Source organism: Micropterus salmoides, unplaced genomic scaffold (assembly GCF_014851395.1).
Source record: "Micropterus salmoides isolate LMB-PRFRI ecotype aquatic unplaced genomic scaffold, ASM1485139v1 Ms_hic_scaffold_11, whole genome shotgun sequence".
Taxonomy (NCBI): domain Eukaryota; kingdom Metazoa; phylum Chordata; class Actinopteri; order Centrarchiformes; family Centrarchidae; genus Micropterus; species Micropterus salmoides.
In genome coordinates, this window is record NW_024040152.1 from 15,094,100 (window position 1) to 15,108,980 (window position 14,881).

The following is a 14,881-nucleotide window of genomic DNA, read 5'->3' on the forward strand; positions in this document are numbered from 1 at the left end:
TTCTTTTCTCAAACATTACACAATAAAATGTGTGTGTGTGTGTGTGTGTGTGTGTGTGTGCGCGCACACACACATCTGTTCATGTGTAAAACCATCCAGATGTGTAGGAGGATGTACAGTAACTGTATAGGAAGTTAAGTGTGGTTAATGTGAATCTGCAGAATTTCTCTGCTTTTATCTTTCTGCACTCCTTGGCTGCCATTGCTCTTCTTCACAGAGCTTGCAGGTCCATGAGTATGCAAAAACAGCACTCCCTTCACTTTCTTGTTCTTTTATTTTGGTTTTCTTTCTTAAAGTGAGAATTCTGCATTCTTTAATGTTGGAAATGGTAGTATGTTGGTTGTTTACTCAATATTTTAGTGCTGAAACTGTCAGATGATCATAATAATTGAGCAACAGGAAATCATTAATTCACAGTTTCAAACTTTGTTGAAACTTAAATGTAAGTATGTGTATTCTTTTTAAAATCTCACTGTAACTGCTTGTCTCAAAAAAGTAATTTCTGGACATCACTTTTGCTGTGGTATATAGATTAATTTATAATAAAAGTAACTGTTAGTTTTAGCCTGAAAACATTGAATTGACCTTAAAGAGTTTATCAGAATCACACATTTAAATCTACTTTTAAATGAATATTTCAAAACAAAAAAGCACTGCAGATTTTAACACAGCACTTTAAATATATGCATAGGTATTCTGACTTGAGAATGTGTGTGGTTTGCAGGTGATGGCAGTTTATATGACTAAGTGGGGAAAAATGCACATAGACCCAGCCTGAGGCTAACCTTAATATGGTTAGCAGCCCTCACGCTCACATTGCACATCTACCTACCGCTAACCTCACACGATGTCAGTGCAGCATCACTGTGCTATAGATAAACACCACAGGATGTTTGTACAATGTTAATGTGTGTGGGAAAGAGGTATAGCTCACCTGATGTGAAGACAAATACAGGCCAATACTTTACAGCAAACTCTTATGCATGCAAGCTGTAGTGGAAAATCGCTGTCCTTTAATTAACTTTGATGAAAAAGCTGAGACACCCAGTAACAAGATAGCAGTGTTGTTACATGCACAAGTAAGTGTGTGGTCAGGCCATGTTTGCCTTGTGAAAGCTGTATTTTTACTGGGGACACTTCTTGGTCATCAGGCTGTTTCTTCATGACTGCCAAAGAGCAGACACCTGTTAGCTGGGCCTCTACCCGCCCGATCTGTAGCTATTATTGTTGTCAGGAAACAGATGTGAATTCACACACTGGAAAGAAAGTCTGTTTGTGACTGTGGTCATGTGCGTCTGCACGGTATGGCTGTGTGAGTGTTTGTGTGCGCGTGTGCGCGTGTGCAGGGTGTGGGCGGGTGGGTTTCGGAAAGTATGACTTGGCATTTCCTACACCCGGTTTCTGCCCCTGACTACGGGTTAAATGCACAGCCATGTCTGGCCATTCTGTACTACTCCAACACAGACACACACACAGACACTGCACGAGAGGGGTGGTAGTGCATGTGGGCGTTCATGTGTGACTGTGAGATGACCTTGGTCAACTGTGGTCAAACCCAGAGAGCTGGGTGGGAAGTGGTTACATATAGTTTGGCATTTGATCAGCCTCTTGAAGTCGAGAAAAGACACATGCACACAAGATCAAATGTGCAGAGACACTAGGCTTTGTGCACTGTCAGAGTAATGCAATATGATGTGAGGTCACACAGGGCATGCCGACACACATACACATAAATCACTCACAAATATTTTGGGGCACCACACAATCATAGGATATATTAGATAAATTTGTTCCAGATGAGGTATAACATATAGACTGTGTTAATGACATGCTCATACAGATGGTTAACACACACATGCGCACATACACACACATATGAGCTCCAAAAACAGCCACCCTGGGAAACGGTGAATTCCCCAAACCACAGAGTGCATGAGAGGGTGAGGGGAGTCATGGGAAAGCAGGATGCATGCATTCAATGCCACTGAGTGAGCAGACTGGGCCAGAGCTAAAACAGACAGAGCAAAGAAAAGACGAGAGCAAAATAATACACATCCTGATTTGGCAAGGACGGATGACAGCATCTGATGGTTCAAAGGCTTATGGGTAAGATTTATCCACACACTGTGGTCGGTCAGCTGGCTGGCCGTTCTAGCAGACTCGTAGGGTGAGGGAGGTCGATTACAGTTCTGCTCCCAGCCTGACACGGTTTGGGAAAACCCAGATCAGAGGACAAAGTAGGTGTCAGGGCCTCCGAGATCTGGGAACGCCTATGGCTCCACCGAATCTTGGGGCCCACGAGGAAGTGGGGGGACTAGCTAGGTGGAAAGGCTGAATAGCAGGAGTGGTCGGTGGCAATCCCACTGTGGATCAAGGTGAAAAGGTATCTGGAAGTTTTACTTAATGTTCTGGGAAAACCAAACTGGAGGGGCCAGTGACTGGATGAGTCTTAAGTGTTTGGAAAGTTCCAGCCAGTTGGCTCAGTTTAGTGACGTCTGTGAAAAACTCCAAAGGTTACAAATCACGTCAAACACTCCTCCTCTCATGTGTGCTCACTACGATTATTTTGTAAAATGTGTGTTGTGTAATCTGCCTCCCCAGTAAGATTCCTTTATTGCTTTGTACCAAAGGAGTGGTCTCACTTTGATCAGTATGTGAACTAATGTGTGAACTAAATGTTCAAAAACACCACAAGGCCCTTAAAAAGAACTTGGCAAATGAGTAATTCATTTATAGTATAGCTGTAATTGTTTTGCAGCAAGACAATACAATCTATCCATCTATTTTGTTTCACGCCCCCTGAACTTACTTTCAAAATCTTTCTGTCCAACCAGAAGCTGCCTCTGTTGTATGCAGGATGTTTATGTTTAGAGGTATATCTTCTCAGTTCCCTCCTTTTAACCCCCCAATACACACACACACACACACACACACACACACACACACACACACACACACACACACACACACACACACACACACACACAGACTTTCGCTCTTTCTCATTTACCTTCATTTATTACCCACGCCCGCCGAGTGACAAAGCAAAGCGCGTCTTTCAAAATGATTACAAAGCTAGACAGGTGAGCAAAATGGATACATTCTATTCATATGTTGTATGTGACTATATATTTCACACATATTTATACAGATTACACATGCATACTATTAAATGGGGGGGGGGGAATCAGGAAGTTTTTATAAATTATTTTAAGTCTGAAACTAATATTAGATATTTTTCAGTGTATTTATGTTTTCAATTACTATGGCAATAAGTATACCACCTTTGAGCACTACCAATTTACGTTGTAGTATTAATGAGTGATTAACAACTGTACTGGTTTCGCTAAAAGTTGTGAAACTGAGAGTAAGGGAAAAAAAGTAGTGAATGTTAGTTGCCTTCTGACTGTCCATCACTCACATTTGGTTAACCACAGATTTTACATGAGTTTATTGTGCTAACTTATTGTATTAAAACTTGAATTCATGTATGAGTCATCTGAATAATAATAGGTTAAAATGTTGTTTTTTTTTACATGAGTTCTTTAACAGAATTTGTCTCAGACTTTCCCGGCATAAAATGGATGTCTTTGCTAGATACTACTGAGATTACCTGTCACCAAAGATGTAGGTTCACAAAACACTTTTGAGAATGGCATTATTACTGATGAAACATTGACTGATAAATTCTAAGCACCAAGTTTTTGTAAATGGATGTAGTCTTGTAAAACATTTTTAATGTTCTTTAGGTAAACTGTACTGTACCCACTGTGGTGGGGTGTCTCTGCTCTACCTGCACCACATGTCATTAACCAATAATATTTTTTTTCTCTCTTTGTGTCAGTGTGCTTTTGCCCCGCAAAAAGTTCATCTATCATTACAAAAACATGCGCTGGGCAAGGGGCCGGCATGAGACATACCTCTGCTTTGTAATTAAAAGGCGAGTGGGGCCAGATTCCTTATCCTTTGACTTTGGACACCTCCGGAATCGTAATGGCTGCCATGTAGAAGTAAGTGTGTCAATATGGGGGAGCATGTGAGAAAAGCTTGTTCAAACGAAAGGAAGAAAATAACAATTTAAAGTATACAATGATTTTATCTCTCTTATTTTCTCAATTTTCCTATTTCCCCATAGCTGCTGTTCCTGCGCTACCTGGGAGCCTTGTGCCCTGGTTTGTGGGGGTGTGGAGGTACTGGAGAGAGGAGGCTCAGTTACTCCATCACCTGGTTCTGCTCTTGGTCTCCCTGTGCCAACTGCTCCATCCGATTGTGCCAGTTCCTCAGCCAGACCCCCAACCTTCGCCTCAGGATCTTTGTATCTCGCCTGTACTTCTGTGACATGGAGGACAGCCGTGAAAGAGAGGGCCTAAGAATGCTGAAACAAGCTGGCGTGCAGATCACAGTCATGAGTTACAAAGGTGAAGGCATTAACTGGTGTATGTGTGGTAGAGCTATAAAGAGAGAGCAGATGTGTATATGATTCTAGAGCCAGAAATTTATCTAAGTTTAAGTCAGCCAAATTCCACCTAAAAAGCCATTGTTTTCCTTGATTACTCTCAACAATTTATTATATTTTTTTCCTCTATTTTCAGACTTCTTCTACTGCTGGCAGACCTTTGTGGCTCGTAAGCAGAGCAAATTCAAGGCCTGGGATGAGCTGCACCGAAACTCTGTTCGCCTCGCCAGAAAACTCAACCGCATCCTCCAGGTAGAAGTTTTACCACCAACAGGATTAGGTCAAACCAATAATGATTTGTATAAAATTCTAATAACTATGTTTTCTTTTCTTTTTTTGTTTCTCAGCCCTGTGAAACAGAAGATTTAAGAGATGCCTTCAAGCTTCTTGGACTGTGAAACACACCTTACTCTGGTGTTACCATTAAGTCTATAGAGAAAAAGACATGTTTGTGTTTGTCCATCACTACAACTGCTAAACTGAGAATGAGAAAAACTGAGAAAAATAGCTTTTAAATTGTGGCAAGGCTTGAAACGTTACGTAGCTGCTGCTTGCTGATTCTGTAGCAAGATGGTAATCTGAAATAAAAATAATATACAATGAGATATTGTCTTGTGTTATTAAGTTAACTTATGAACTTGCACTGATGTTAGCTTGCAAGTTAGTTAGCCTAGCTAACATTACTTAAAACTGTATTAATATATAAATATATTAAAAAATTAAATATCTATACATATGTATGTATGAATATATTTAAACTACTCTGGTGAAACATGCTAAGTACTCCTCATGCTGAGTAAACTGCCCTTTATGTCTTAAAAGGATCACTGAAACTGTAGCAGTAAAGCAAGGTTGCCAGTTTATGCGCATTTACACAGTCTATTACGGCCACGTATCCGTTAACGCCGCACGGACACATCACTCACCGTCACCACCATCACCACCGGCGTGCACCGACTGAGTAAAAGTCAAAATGGCGACCGAGGGTCAGTCCGAGTACGAGTCGGTCCTCTGTGTCAAACCCGAAGTCAACGTTTATCGAATCCCACCGAGAGCATCCAACCGGGCTATCAGGTGAGGGGGAGCAGCGGCCTGGCGGCGAGTTTTGTGGCCCAGCATCCGCGAGCTGCAGCCGTTAGGACCCGTTGCCTCGGCGACTTAACGTTACCTACCGAGCTCATCCCCTAATCACCCAGAATCAAGTAACGGTGGCCGTAGTTTTTATACTAGCTGTTTTTGCTGTGTATTTACAAGGTCGTTGAATGCGAAGTAGCGTACGTAACTAACGGTTGGTGTGTGTAGCTCACAAAACAGGGACTCGGTGGGATTGTGCACGGTCCTGTCAGTGACCGTGTGTGAAATTGCTTTCCTCCGATGGCAGAAATAATGTTAACACTGCTTAAAAGTCAAACTGATTTTATGGGACAACTATCTCGATAATTATGCTTTAGGTTGTTCCAGAGATTCTCGTTTTGCTTGTCTGACCTTTTAAGCTGTAGGCAGTACAGAGAACACCATCCCAGTTGCTGTAAAGAAGTCAGTGTCTTGCTCAAGGACACTTCAGCAGGGTGGATGCTGTTTGTCAACAAAGGGGCTTTTAAAGTGGGTAATCCAACTGAAAGACAGGGTCGTCCTTTTATATGCTTTAAAGTGACCGTGCAGGCTAGCTGTTGTGTTAAAAAGGTTGACACTGAAATGCATACCCCATTTTTCATTGGCTGGTGCATAACAGCTGCATCTGAGTGGACATTACACCAACCAAACAGTAGCATAAGTCTGAGTCCCACGAGACACACCATTGGTTAACCAGTGACCATATGTACAGTGGGTAAGGGTTATGATGTAATATTTCAGCCTTAGGTCGCAGTGAAATGCCAGTCTGGTGCTTTAGTCACGTTCCGTTCACATAGAAAACAGCCAGCACAGAGCCACAGTGTATCCAGTTTTTCTTGCCTATTCTTCCCCTCCGCCGTTGCAAATTCAGTCTCCCTAAACCGCTGTCACCACTTCACCTACATCACACTGTCTCTCTGACTGCCTGTGTGTTTATGTTCCAGGGCTGCCGATTGGAAGCTGGATGCGCCTGACTGGACGGGACGCATGCGTGTGACGGCCCGGGGCAAACTGGCCTTCGTGAAATTGGAAGACAAAATCTCTGGTGAGAAAGAAGCAGACACGGCCGTGTCCTTGTTTACTAGCACTGCCACTGATGTAAATCATTTCCGTGTGTTGTCTCCTGTTCGCCATCCCCCCTCTCTGTTACTCATCTATTCCAAGGTGACCCAACCCACATCCAAGCAAGCAGTTTATTTTGAAGCAAACAGGCTGTTAATGTCTTTCTGTCTCTTATCAGTACATTTCAAATATTGGCATGCATGTTGTTCTCAGATTATACCTTATATTGCCCATTTTTTATTTGATCTGAATACTAGAAGTGAGCCTATTTTAAACCTGGTTTAGTAAATGGGACTCATCATGAGCCAGATTGTCACAGGACCATTTTGCCAAATAGATAATGAACATATTTCTTTTGCTCTGACCTATAGGGGAGCTGTTCGCCCAAGCACCAGTGGACGAGTACCCTGGCATCACAGTGGAAACAGTTAGTGACTCAAGCCGTTACTTTGTTCTCCGCATCCAGGATGACAACGGTGGGTAAACTGTTGCTACGCCATAAGTATTTTGGAATGGTGCTAGGAAAGGATAATTCATTTTTTTAACATGTTAATTCAGAGCAGAGATACACTATTATTTTTTCATCTGAGAAACTGTTTATTCTAGGTTATAACTGTAAGAAATTGTTAGGTTTGGTATGTTTTTGTATGTACCACCTTTATTAAACTCTAACTCTTGTTTGTTGGTTTCATTTCTCTCATAGGCCGCAGTGCGTTCATAGGCATTGGGTTTGGAGACAGAGGCGATGCTTTTGACTTTAATGTTGCACTTCAGGACCACTTCAAGTATGCAGCTGCTCCCTAGTGTGTCATGAATCATAACTAATTCATCAGTGAGTTTATTTAATCTTTAATCATTTTGCATCTCTGTCTACCTCCCTTATCTTCTCCAGGTGGGTGAAACAGGAGAATGAATTTACCAAACAGGCGCAGGCTCCAGATTCCACTCCCAAACTGGACCTGGGCTTCAAAGAAGGACAGACCATTACTCTCAATATTGGGGTAACTTTATTTTAATTAAATTCAATGGTTAAACAGTTGGAACATTGGTGGAACAGCAACCTGGAAAACAATACAGTGCTATAGAAGAGTGTCTGTAGAATTGAAGTGGGTCAAATATAACTTTAATTGTGAAGAAATTTGCATTTGTTTTTGCTTTTTACTATTTTAACAAATGAAACCAGTGCTAAATCACAGTTGGGAATGAATTTACAATTAACTCTCAGAACTTGTATAAACACACACACACAGTCACCCAGTTTTTGTTTCTCCTAACTGTACCCTTTCCAGCAATCAAAAAAGAGGGACAGGTCTCGCCCACAGAGCTCAGGTGGCTTGGGGCTTCTTCCACCTCCTCCTGGGGGCAAGTTAGCCCCACCCCCTTCGTCCAGATCTACCAATCATAACACACAACAATCTGCAGGAGGAAGTGACACTGGTAGGTAAATTACAGAAAGCTGGTGAGGAAATCTACTGTAATGAGTTTGTTATGTCAAGATCACACAATAATATGTGAATTTACAAAAAGTTAAAGAAAATGTCCTAAAAAGCAAGTGTGTTATGTTGAGATCACAAAATGTTGCGAGAAAACACATTTTGGAGACAAATTGTTGTTATTTTGGCTAACATATATGTGGGTAAGCACAGTATTGTACTCACCACTCTTACTTTTAGTTAGTGCACCTGAGTGCTCTGCTGGAAACAGTTTAGCCCAATCTTAACTCAGTTGTCAAAATCAGTTTTTTGGAAGTGTAACCGATGGTTAAAGTTAAACATAATTACCCCAATAATCCTTTGCATTGCAGCTTTACTCCCATGTTCAACAAACAGATTGTTGTAAACAGGTGCAGCTGTTTCATTTACAGTAGGACGTAGGCTGTCACCTGAGTACAGCACCTTAAAAGTCTTACAGAATGAAAGATTTTGTAAATGCTCAATATAAAGCAGAGGAATGTTATTTCTTTATTTAAACGCGTGTTTCCTTGGCCCCATTATGGTCTGTTGTAAAGCTGTTTCCAGTGGAGCATTTGTATCCACAGTCATGTGAAAGTGATGAGTGCAACATTATGCTGACATGGAATGACTTATAGCCAAACTGTGACATACAGACTCCAGTTGTAAAATACTGGAATTAGCCCTCAAATAGTTACCGTTGCCCCTGTCCTCTATGACCCTCTGTTGTATAAATGTTTTCACCCTGTAGATCACATCAATTAATCTTAAAAGTGATGTTTTTCCACGAACCCCCAGTGGTCTCTCTAGCCATGCACACAGTTTCGGTTTCGTGTGCTGAGTTTTGTCTCAGATTTCTGCAGCCATCTGAACACAGTGGAGGTGAATGGAATTTTTCAAAGCACTGAAAAACATTTGATAAATTAAGCAACACTTTGTCTTTCCACAAACGATTTCTCTACTGCAAACTGTTTTCACTGGAGCTACTTTAACAAAGAAATATTCCCCCAAAAACTGTTAATTATGAGGCGTATGGATTATCCAGAGTAAATGGAAGACTGTTTGTGGAAAGTCTTTTGCTTTTGAGTTTCAAATCAGAGCATTCAGAGGTTGATATCTCAAAACTGCATCATATAATATTGAAAGTATCTGCATCGTTACAGAGCACTTGGGTAAGTGGGGCAAGACTGTATGTTTATTTGTCATTTCGGTGAACCGCCCCTCTAGCAAAATACATTTTTCAGAATTCATAGCATGTGAAATTACTTTTCTTTCTTGATCTTAGATTGTCTTGCTGTCTATTAGTGGAATTGACAATAAATGTCTTGAAATGCCTAAAATCGCTGAATTCATAGACTGATTAGACATAAATAATCATAAGAAATCTGTATTTGTGTTACTTCTTCAGAGGTGCATTATGTTTCTGTTCTGTTTTTATTGTTTTAACCACCAGGTTGTTTGCTAGACCTTGACGCCAGCAATTCCAACTCAGTGACTCCATCCAACGCTGCCACCATAGCCAGTTCTGACCTGTGGGGAGACTTTGACTCTGTATCCCCAAAGTGAGGAGAGATTCATTTTGTTTTTCTCCCTCTTATCTCTCTGTAAATTTATGCAGCACTTTTTGCAACTTTGTTTTCCCCGTTGTGGGGTCTTGTATCTCTCCCTGCCAAGCAGGGTAGCCCCCCTGTACTGGTTTGTTTTATTTTAGCTCAGTTCCTCATGCCTTTTGTTCTTAGCCAGAGATACACCCTCACAGTCTAGTCTTAAATGGGAAGATGTAGAACCATAGGCTATCTCCACCAGCTGATCGCACTTTCTATCCCCATCCTTCCTGGGGATCCTCTTCCTTCTATATATTCGCTCAATCTCTCTAGCTTCCATTCTCCTGTTTGAATTCTGCCTTTTTTTTTTCTTTATGTTTTCTTTGCTAATTTCTATCATAGAGTATACAATATTAAAAATATATTCAAGGGAGACATAATCTGAAACATCTCATGATGAAATCTAATCAAATATAATAATGAATGAATTTTATGTACAGAGAATATTTATTTTAAATGTATATATTGTCAGCAGTTTGTAATTAGTGTCATTGTTATTGTCACCTGTATGTACTGTAGCTTATTTTTCTCTTAAGTCCCCAGCAGTGGGACTATATGCACTGACTGGCAGTCTAGTCTGTCTGTGTAGTTATTAATGCATAAAGTCTGCATTTAACGCAGGGATTGTTCAAATCTTAAACTTAGTTTGTAGTGAAGTTTACCACAAAAGGGAATACAGAATAGCTGTGCTCTCTTGCACAATCTAGTGGTCGCTAATGGCTCTCCAGCATTATTTTGAGCAAGATGTCAAAATAAGCTGCAGCTGTTTGAACACATATTTCAGTGGGGATGGGTCCTGGGCTCTGTGTGCATTGTTTTAGCTATAAATCACTATAAAGGGAAAGGGAAGCAGGAATGTTGGATGTGATAGGGTGTTAGCAAAAGAAAGAGAGGCAACAAGTGCTTTTATCTTTGCCTCAAGGGGAAGCAAGAGATGATTTAGTCCATGTTATGTCATCTCTACTCAGCACAGCTGTTAAAGCTGTGACTGGTGAGTCATTGTGGTCATGACCTCTCTCCCGCTCAATGAATAGGTCTGTGTTTCTGCACTGTCCCGTCAGTCTGGGGAGAGCTTATTCTCCTTTAATTCTTTATAGGGAGGCGATCAGGCCGTAGACCTCAACTGCAGCATGTTGTACTGTACAAACGATGTTCTAACTGTGAACGTCAAGTCCATGTTAAGGTGTCATGTTATTTATGGTGTTCTGCAGACAAATGCGACGTGGGACCAAGCTAGTCTGCGTTTGATGCAGTATTTTGTTGTGATATTGTTCTGTACCGAGAGATGGGTTATGTTGCACTGATATCACGTGTGTTGTGACAGATGACAGTGTTGATGGATGTTGATTGGAACACACAGACATTATGTGAGTGTAAAAGCCCTAACAATGTTTGTCAGTGTAAAATTATATGCATCTCTCCCAAATGTTACTTGTTATTTAAACTGTATATGTCTATGGAAATGTATATGGAGATGAATATGCAAAGAAAAACATAAAGATATCACTCAATGACCATTTTCAACTTTCATTTGTTGTTTTTTCTCCTGAATAAACAGTGGAAAAAGAACAAATCAATAAACAAATATCTCATGAACACATGTAGATAGATATTTATAGATTTAGATACAATAGTGCACATACTACTGCATTCAATGCGTGCCTTACAATCCACAACAAAGTGGCTCTTTCTTTATACAATAAAATGACTCAGTGCTGCTATAGGCCCATTACTACGGTACCTTAAATGGATCGTAAACCATGGAAGACATGATTTGTGTCCAACAACACACATAAGGAGAACACACAAAAGACTAATACATTAACATAGATATGACTCAGAACACACTTCTGTGTTTGTGTGAAAGAGACCCCCAGGTGCTGAGCGGCGGCTTTACGGTGGTATGGGCTGTTTTTATGACGACGGCTCTAAGGGGCTCCATCTTCACCGGTGGTCACATCGCCATCCTAGGCCCATCAGGCCTTGTTTTCCCAGGTTTTGGGGTTGCTACGGCGATTGAGACAGCGTTTCCTATTAGATGACCTCTCAACACGCCTGGGCCACCCGGACAACTCTCTGCACAGTTCAGCTTTAGCGTGCGAAAGACAGATATTTCTGTAAATGCACGATCATGTACCGAACACCATGCTTTGTTTTAATTGTAGAGTGTCATACCTTTTAGATACTCATCCTGCTGGCACACTGTCCTCATACAGATCTCCTTGTTGATCACATAGACACGAGGAAGGCTGTGTAAGAAACAGGATGAAAGTAGCAACATGAGTTTTGTAAGTAAAGTTTGACCTGGTGTGACAGGGTGCAACTACAGAAACTATAACATTGTAAGACTGGTCCTCCAGCAGTGGAACATATACAAAGTACATTTAAAAAAGTACCATACACATGTATGCACAGGTACAGTGTTGAGGTAGTTGTCTGATGTCTGGAGTTGTTGTTATTTTGCAGATTAATATTTTACACACCAAACCGTATCAGCTCATTAAAATTGCAAACAGTAAAAAACAAAATAAATTAACTCCACCTGGACCGGCTACAACATTAAAACACTTCTTACAAATTGATGCATCAGTAATATTAATCCAATAATAACATCAGTAATATCAAAACACTGACGGGCTGTTCTGCTGCATTATGAGTGACTTTTACATAATAACTTTAAGCAAATTTAGTTGTTGTTGTTAGAGTCTGACATGAATGCACTGTTTTCTGCCAGAAGTCAGAACCGTTTGGTTGTTTCACATGTGAGATTTCTGTATTTCTGCTTTTGTTTCTGCTCTTCTGGCTGTTTCTAAGTGGAGGCTGGCCCAGTTGGAAAAATGTGACTTCTGTGCACCAATCAGACTTTAGCAACATTTGAATCAAAATCTGTTGACAGTTGATGGTTGCATGCTTAGGTTGACAGGCCACTGTCAAGCAAGTTTGATCAAAGAACTCCCACACAATCCTGATGAATTTAAAGTTAAATTCTTCTAAATAAAAACTAAGGATGTGTTTTTTTACTAATACTCCAAAATGTATTGTGTAATGTATTTTTTCATTGTGGTGCTACTACGTTTGCTTTAGTAAGGTTTGGAGTACTCATTCTTCTGATCTTTTTAATTCTCCATGTGTGTTCAAGAAACAGTCATGGATGTGAATGTGAACAGTCACGCTGTGCACTAAGACCATCACTTGCAGGCAAATTGTTCTGTATGAAAATTGGTGATCACCTGTAGAAACAAAGACCACCAATACATCTCTTGATGGGCCGGTGAACAGAGTACATCCTGGTGCAAGGATACATCTCCTCCCTACAGTCTTCAGAGACATAAGAAACACGACATATTGAATATTGTATATATCACAATGACCAGATGAAGCACACAAAATGTTGTGCCAGCAGTTCATGTTGCCTCCTGAGAGGCATTTTTATCTTCACTCTGCTGTCACTCACTGGCTGGCAAGGCGCCTTCAGGTACCTCAAGAGTCTCTAGAAGCGAGGAGAGAAAACACAATCAGACTGGGAAAACATCTTACCAGTGACCCATTGCAATGATTCACGGACTGACAGATGTCATGCAACATAACTCGTACTGATCTAAAGTGTGACTTATGAGGAGAAGAGCATTACCATCCTGCTGGGTTTGGGCTACAGCTGTGAGCGCTGTGGAACAGAAACCACATGAGGGGAGTGTTTTGCAGCATGAAAACAAACACGCAGCGACTCAACCATAATTAAACAAGATGATTTGTGTGTTCTGTTTGGCAGCGTTACCGTGGAAACTGCAGAGGAGCAGGACCACTGGAAGGCCGCCCATTCCTTCAACTTGTAAGAGGTGAACTTTACGAGCTGGAGGAAACCGAATAGGAAAGGAGTCAGGATGATTTCACAGAGTGGAACTGTTCAATATCCTCGCTCAGGATTTTTGTGCTGTTTATGTTTCCTTTAATCTCCTTGCATATAAATGCTCCAGGTCACTGTAATGTTTTCCCTAAAGTTTTGCTCCGGCTAAAAACACACAGAAAGAGTGGCGCTATGTTTTGGATGACAGACAAGTTGTCATCGTTAAAGAAGAAGGCCTGATGTCATTTTGCTATGGAATAATCTGCTCTACAGTGTATATATATATACACACACACACACACACACACACACACATATATTCAACATTACAGTTTCTGTACTTCTTGTAACCAACTAATTAAAGCAGCAGTGGAGCAACTATAAAAAAAGAGATTTAAGATGTACTTTCTAAATTTAAAAATGTGTTTTTCTTCTTCCCCTCACTTCTTTTCTTACTCTTTCTCCTTCCCTCTCTTCTCTCCCGCCCTGCATCATTCCTCTCGTGATGTGTCAGGGTAACTTTGGTGTCCAAGACATGAGTTCTCTCAGAAGAATGTGTATTTTTTTGTGCCCTATTTGAGCACCCCTCCGCCCCTCTGTTACAGTGGCACATTCTTTTCCAGCTTTCTTTTCACAGAACATATTGCTGCTTTCCAACTGTACAACCATCACCAGCCCTTCTGAGTGTGACGCTTTTGTCACAAGTTGTGTCTTTTCAGCTCCAATAATCAGTCATGCATTTGCAATTACTGAATTGAATATGTTGGCTTGTCCTGGTTTAGCTCGGTGCATGGGTCTCTTGACCTGTTTGTGAGAGAGACATGTTTTCCATTGCATACTGAACTCTATATGCAACCATGCATCACATAAAATATAAAATATCCATTCAGGAGTGAATCAGTCAACCAGCCAAGCATTCACTCTTTACATTTCATGTTTACATCTAATCATGAGGAAATATCCTTCCACTAATATCTTTGGATGTGAGATATCCTGCATGTGCGGATGCTCCTCTGTGGATTTCCTACAGTATGTGTTAAAATCAGGCGAAAAAGAAGCAGAATTAACTCATACTCACAACTTTTGTCGTCGTCCACAACTGCTTTAGTTTTATGAATCTTTTGTCTTCTCTTCTTTCCCCTCCTTCTCTCTCTTCTCCCTCCTCTTCCTCCTCCTCCTCCTCCTCCCCCTGTCCTCCTAACCATCAGAGTGTTCTTGCTTTTCACTTTTTTCCCCCTGCAACAATCTGGTTAGAAATTTAGCATGTCATTACAATTTGGTCTTTCATTTGTATTGATCATCTGTAGCAGACATTGTACCAGATAGATACACAGCTCCAGTGTCCCAGTGT

General features: G+C 40.9%; 2 protein-coding genes across 2 annotated transcripts; both read left to right on the forward strand.

Annotated features, from left to right (window-relative positions):
* Positions 1–3,481: 3,481 nt before the first annotated feature.
* aicda (activation-induced cytidine deaminase) lies at positions 3,482–5,059 on the forward strand. Its single transcript, XM_038711207.1, has 4 exons — positions 3,482–4,010; positions 4,136–4,418; positions 4,593–4,708; positions 4,804–5,059. The coding sequence occupies exons 1-4, from the start codon at positions 3,888–3,890 to the stop codon at positions 4,852–4,854; spliced, it is 573 nt and encodes a 190-aa protein (XP_038567135.1). The 5' UTR covers positions 3,482–3,887; the 3' UTR covers positions 4,855–5,059.
* Positions 5,060–5,375: 316 nt separating this feature from the next.
* On the forward strand, positions 5,376–13,845 carry LOC119897478 (adaptin ear-binding coat-associated protein 1-like). The gene is made up of 8 exons (XM_038711206.1): positions 5,376–5,530; positions 6,514–6,614; positions 7,003–7,107; positions 7,335–7,416; positions 7,524–7,632; positions 7,921–8,068; positions 9,536–9,644; positions 13,456–13,845. The coding sequence occupies exons 1-8, from the start codon at positions 5,430–5,432 to the stop codon at positions 13,517–13,519; spliced, it is 819 nt and encodes a 272-aa protein (XP_038567134.1). The 5' UTR covers positions 5,376–5,429; the 3' UTR covers positions 13,520–13,845.
* Positions 13,846–14,881: the final 1,036 nt, after the last annotated feature.

Coding starts and splice junctions, on each gene's coding strand:
- aicda (XM_038711207.1), top strand. CDS start 3,888: ATGCGCTGGGCAAGGGGCCGGCATGAGACATACCTCTGCTTTGTAATT. Junction 4,011..4,135: donor GTAATGGCTGCCATGTAGAA/GTAAGTGTGTCA, acceptor ATTTCCCCATAG/CTGCTGTTCCTGCGCTACCT. Junction 4,419..4,592: donor CACAGTCATGAGTTACAAAG/GTGAAGGCATTA, acceptor CTCTATTTTCAG/ACTTCTTCTACTGCTGGCAG.
- LOC119897478 (XM_038711206.1), top strand. CDS start 5,430: ATGGCGACCGAGGGTCAGTCCGAGTACGAGTCGGTCCTCTGTGTCAAA. Junction 6,615..7,002: donor ATTGGAAGACAAAATCTCTG/GTGAGAAAGAAG, acceptor TCTGACCTATAG/GGGAGCTGTTCGCCCAAGCA. Junction 7,108..7,334: donor CCGCATCCAGGATGACAACG/GTGGGTAAACTG, acceptor TTTCTCTCATAG/GCCGCAGTGCGTTCATAGGC.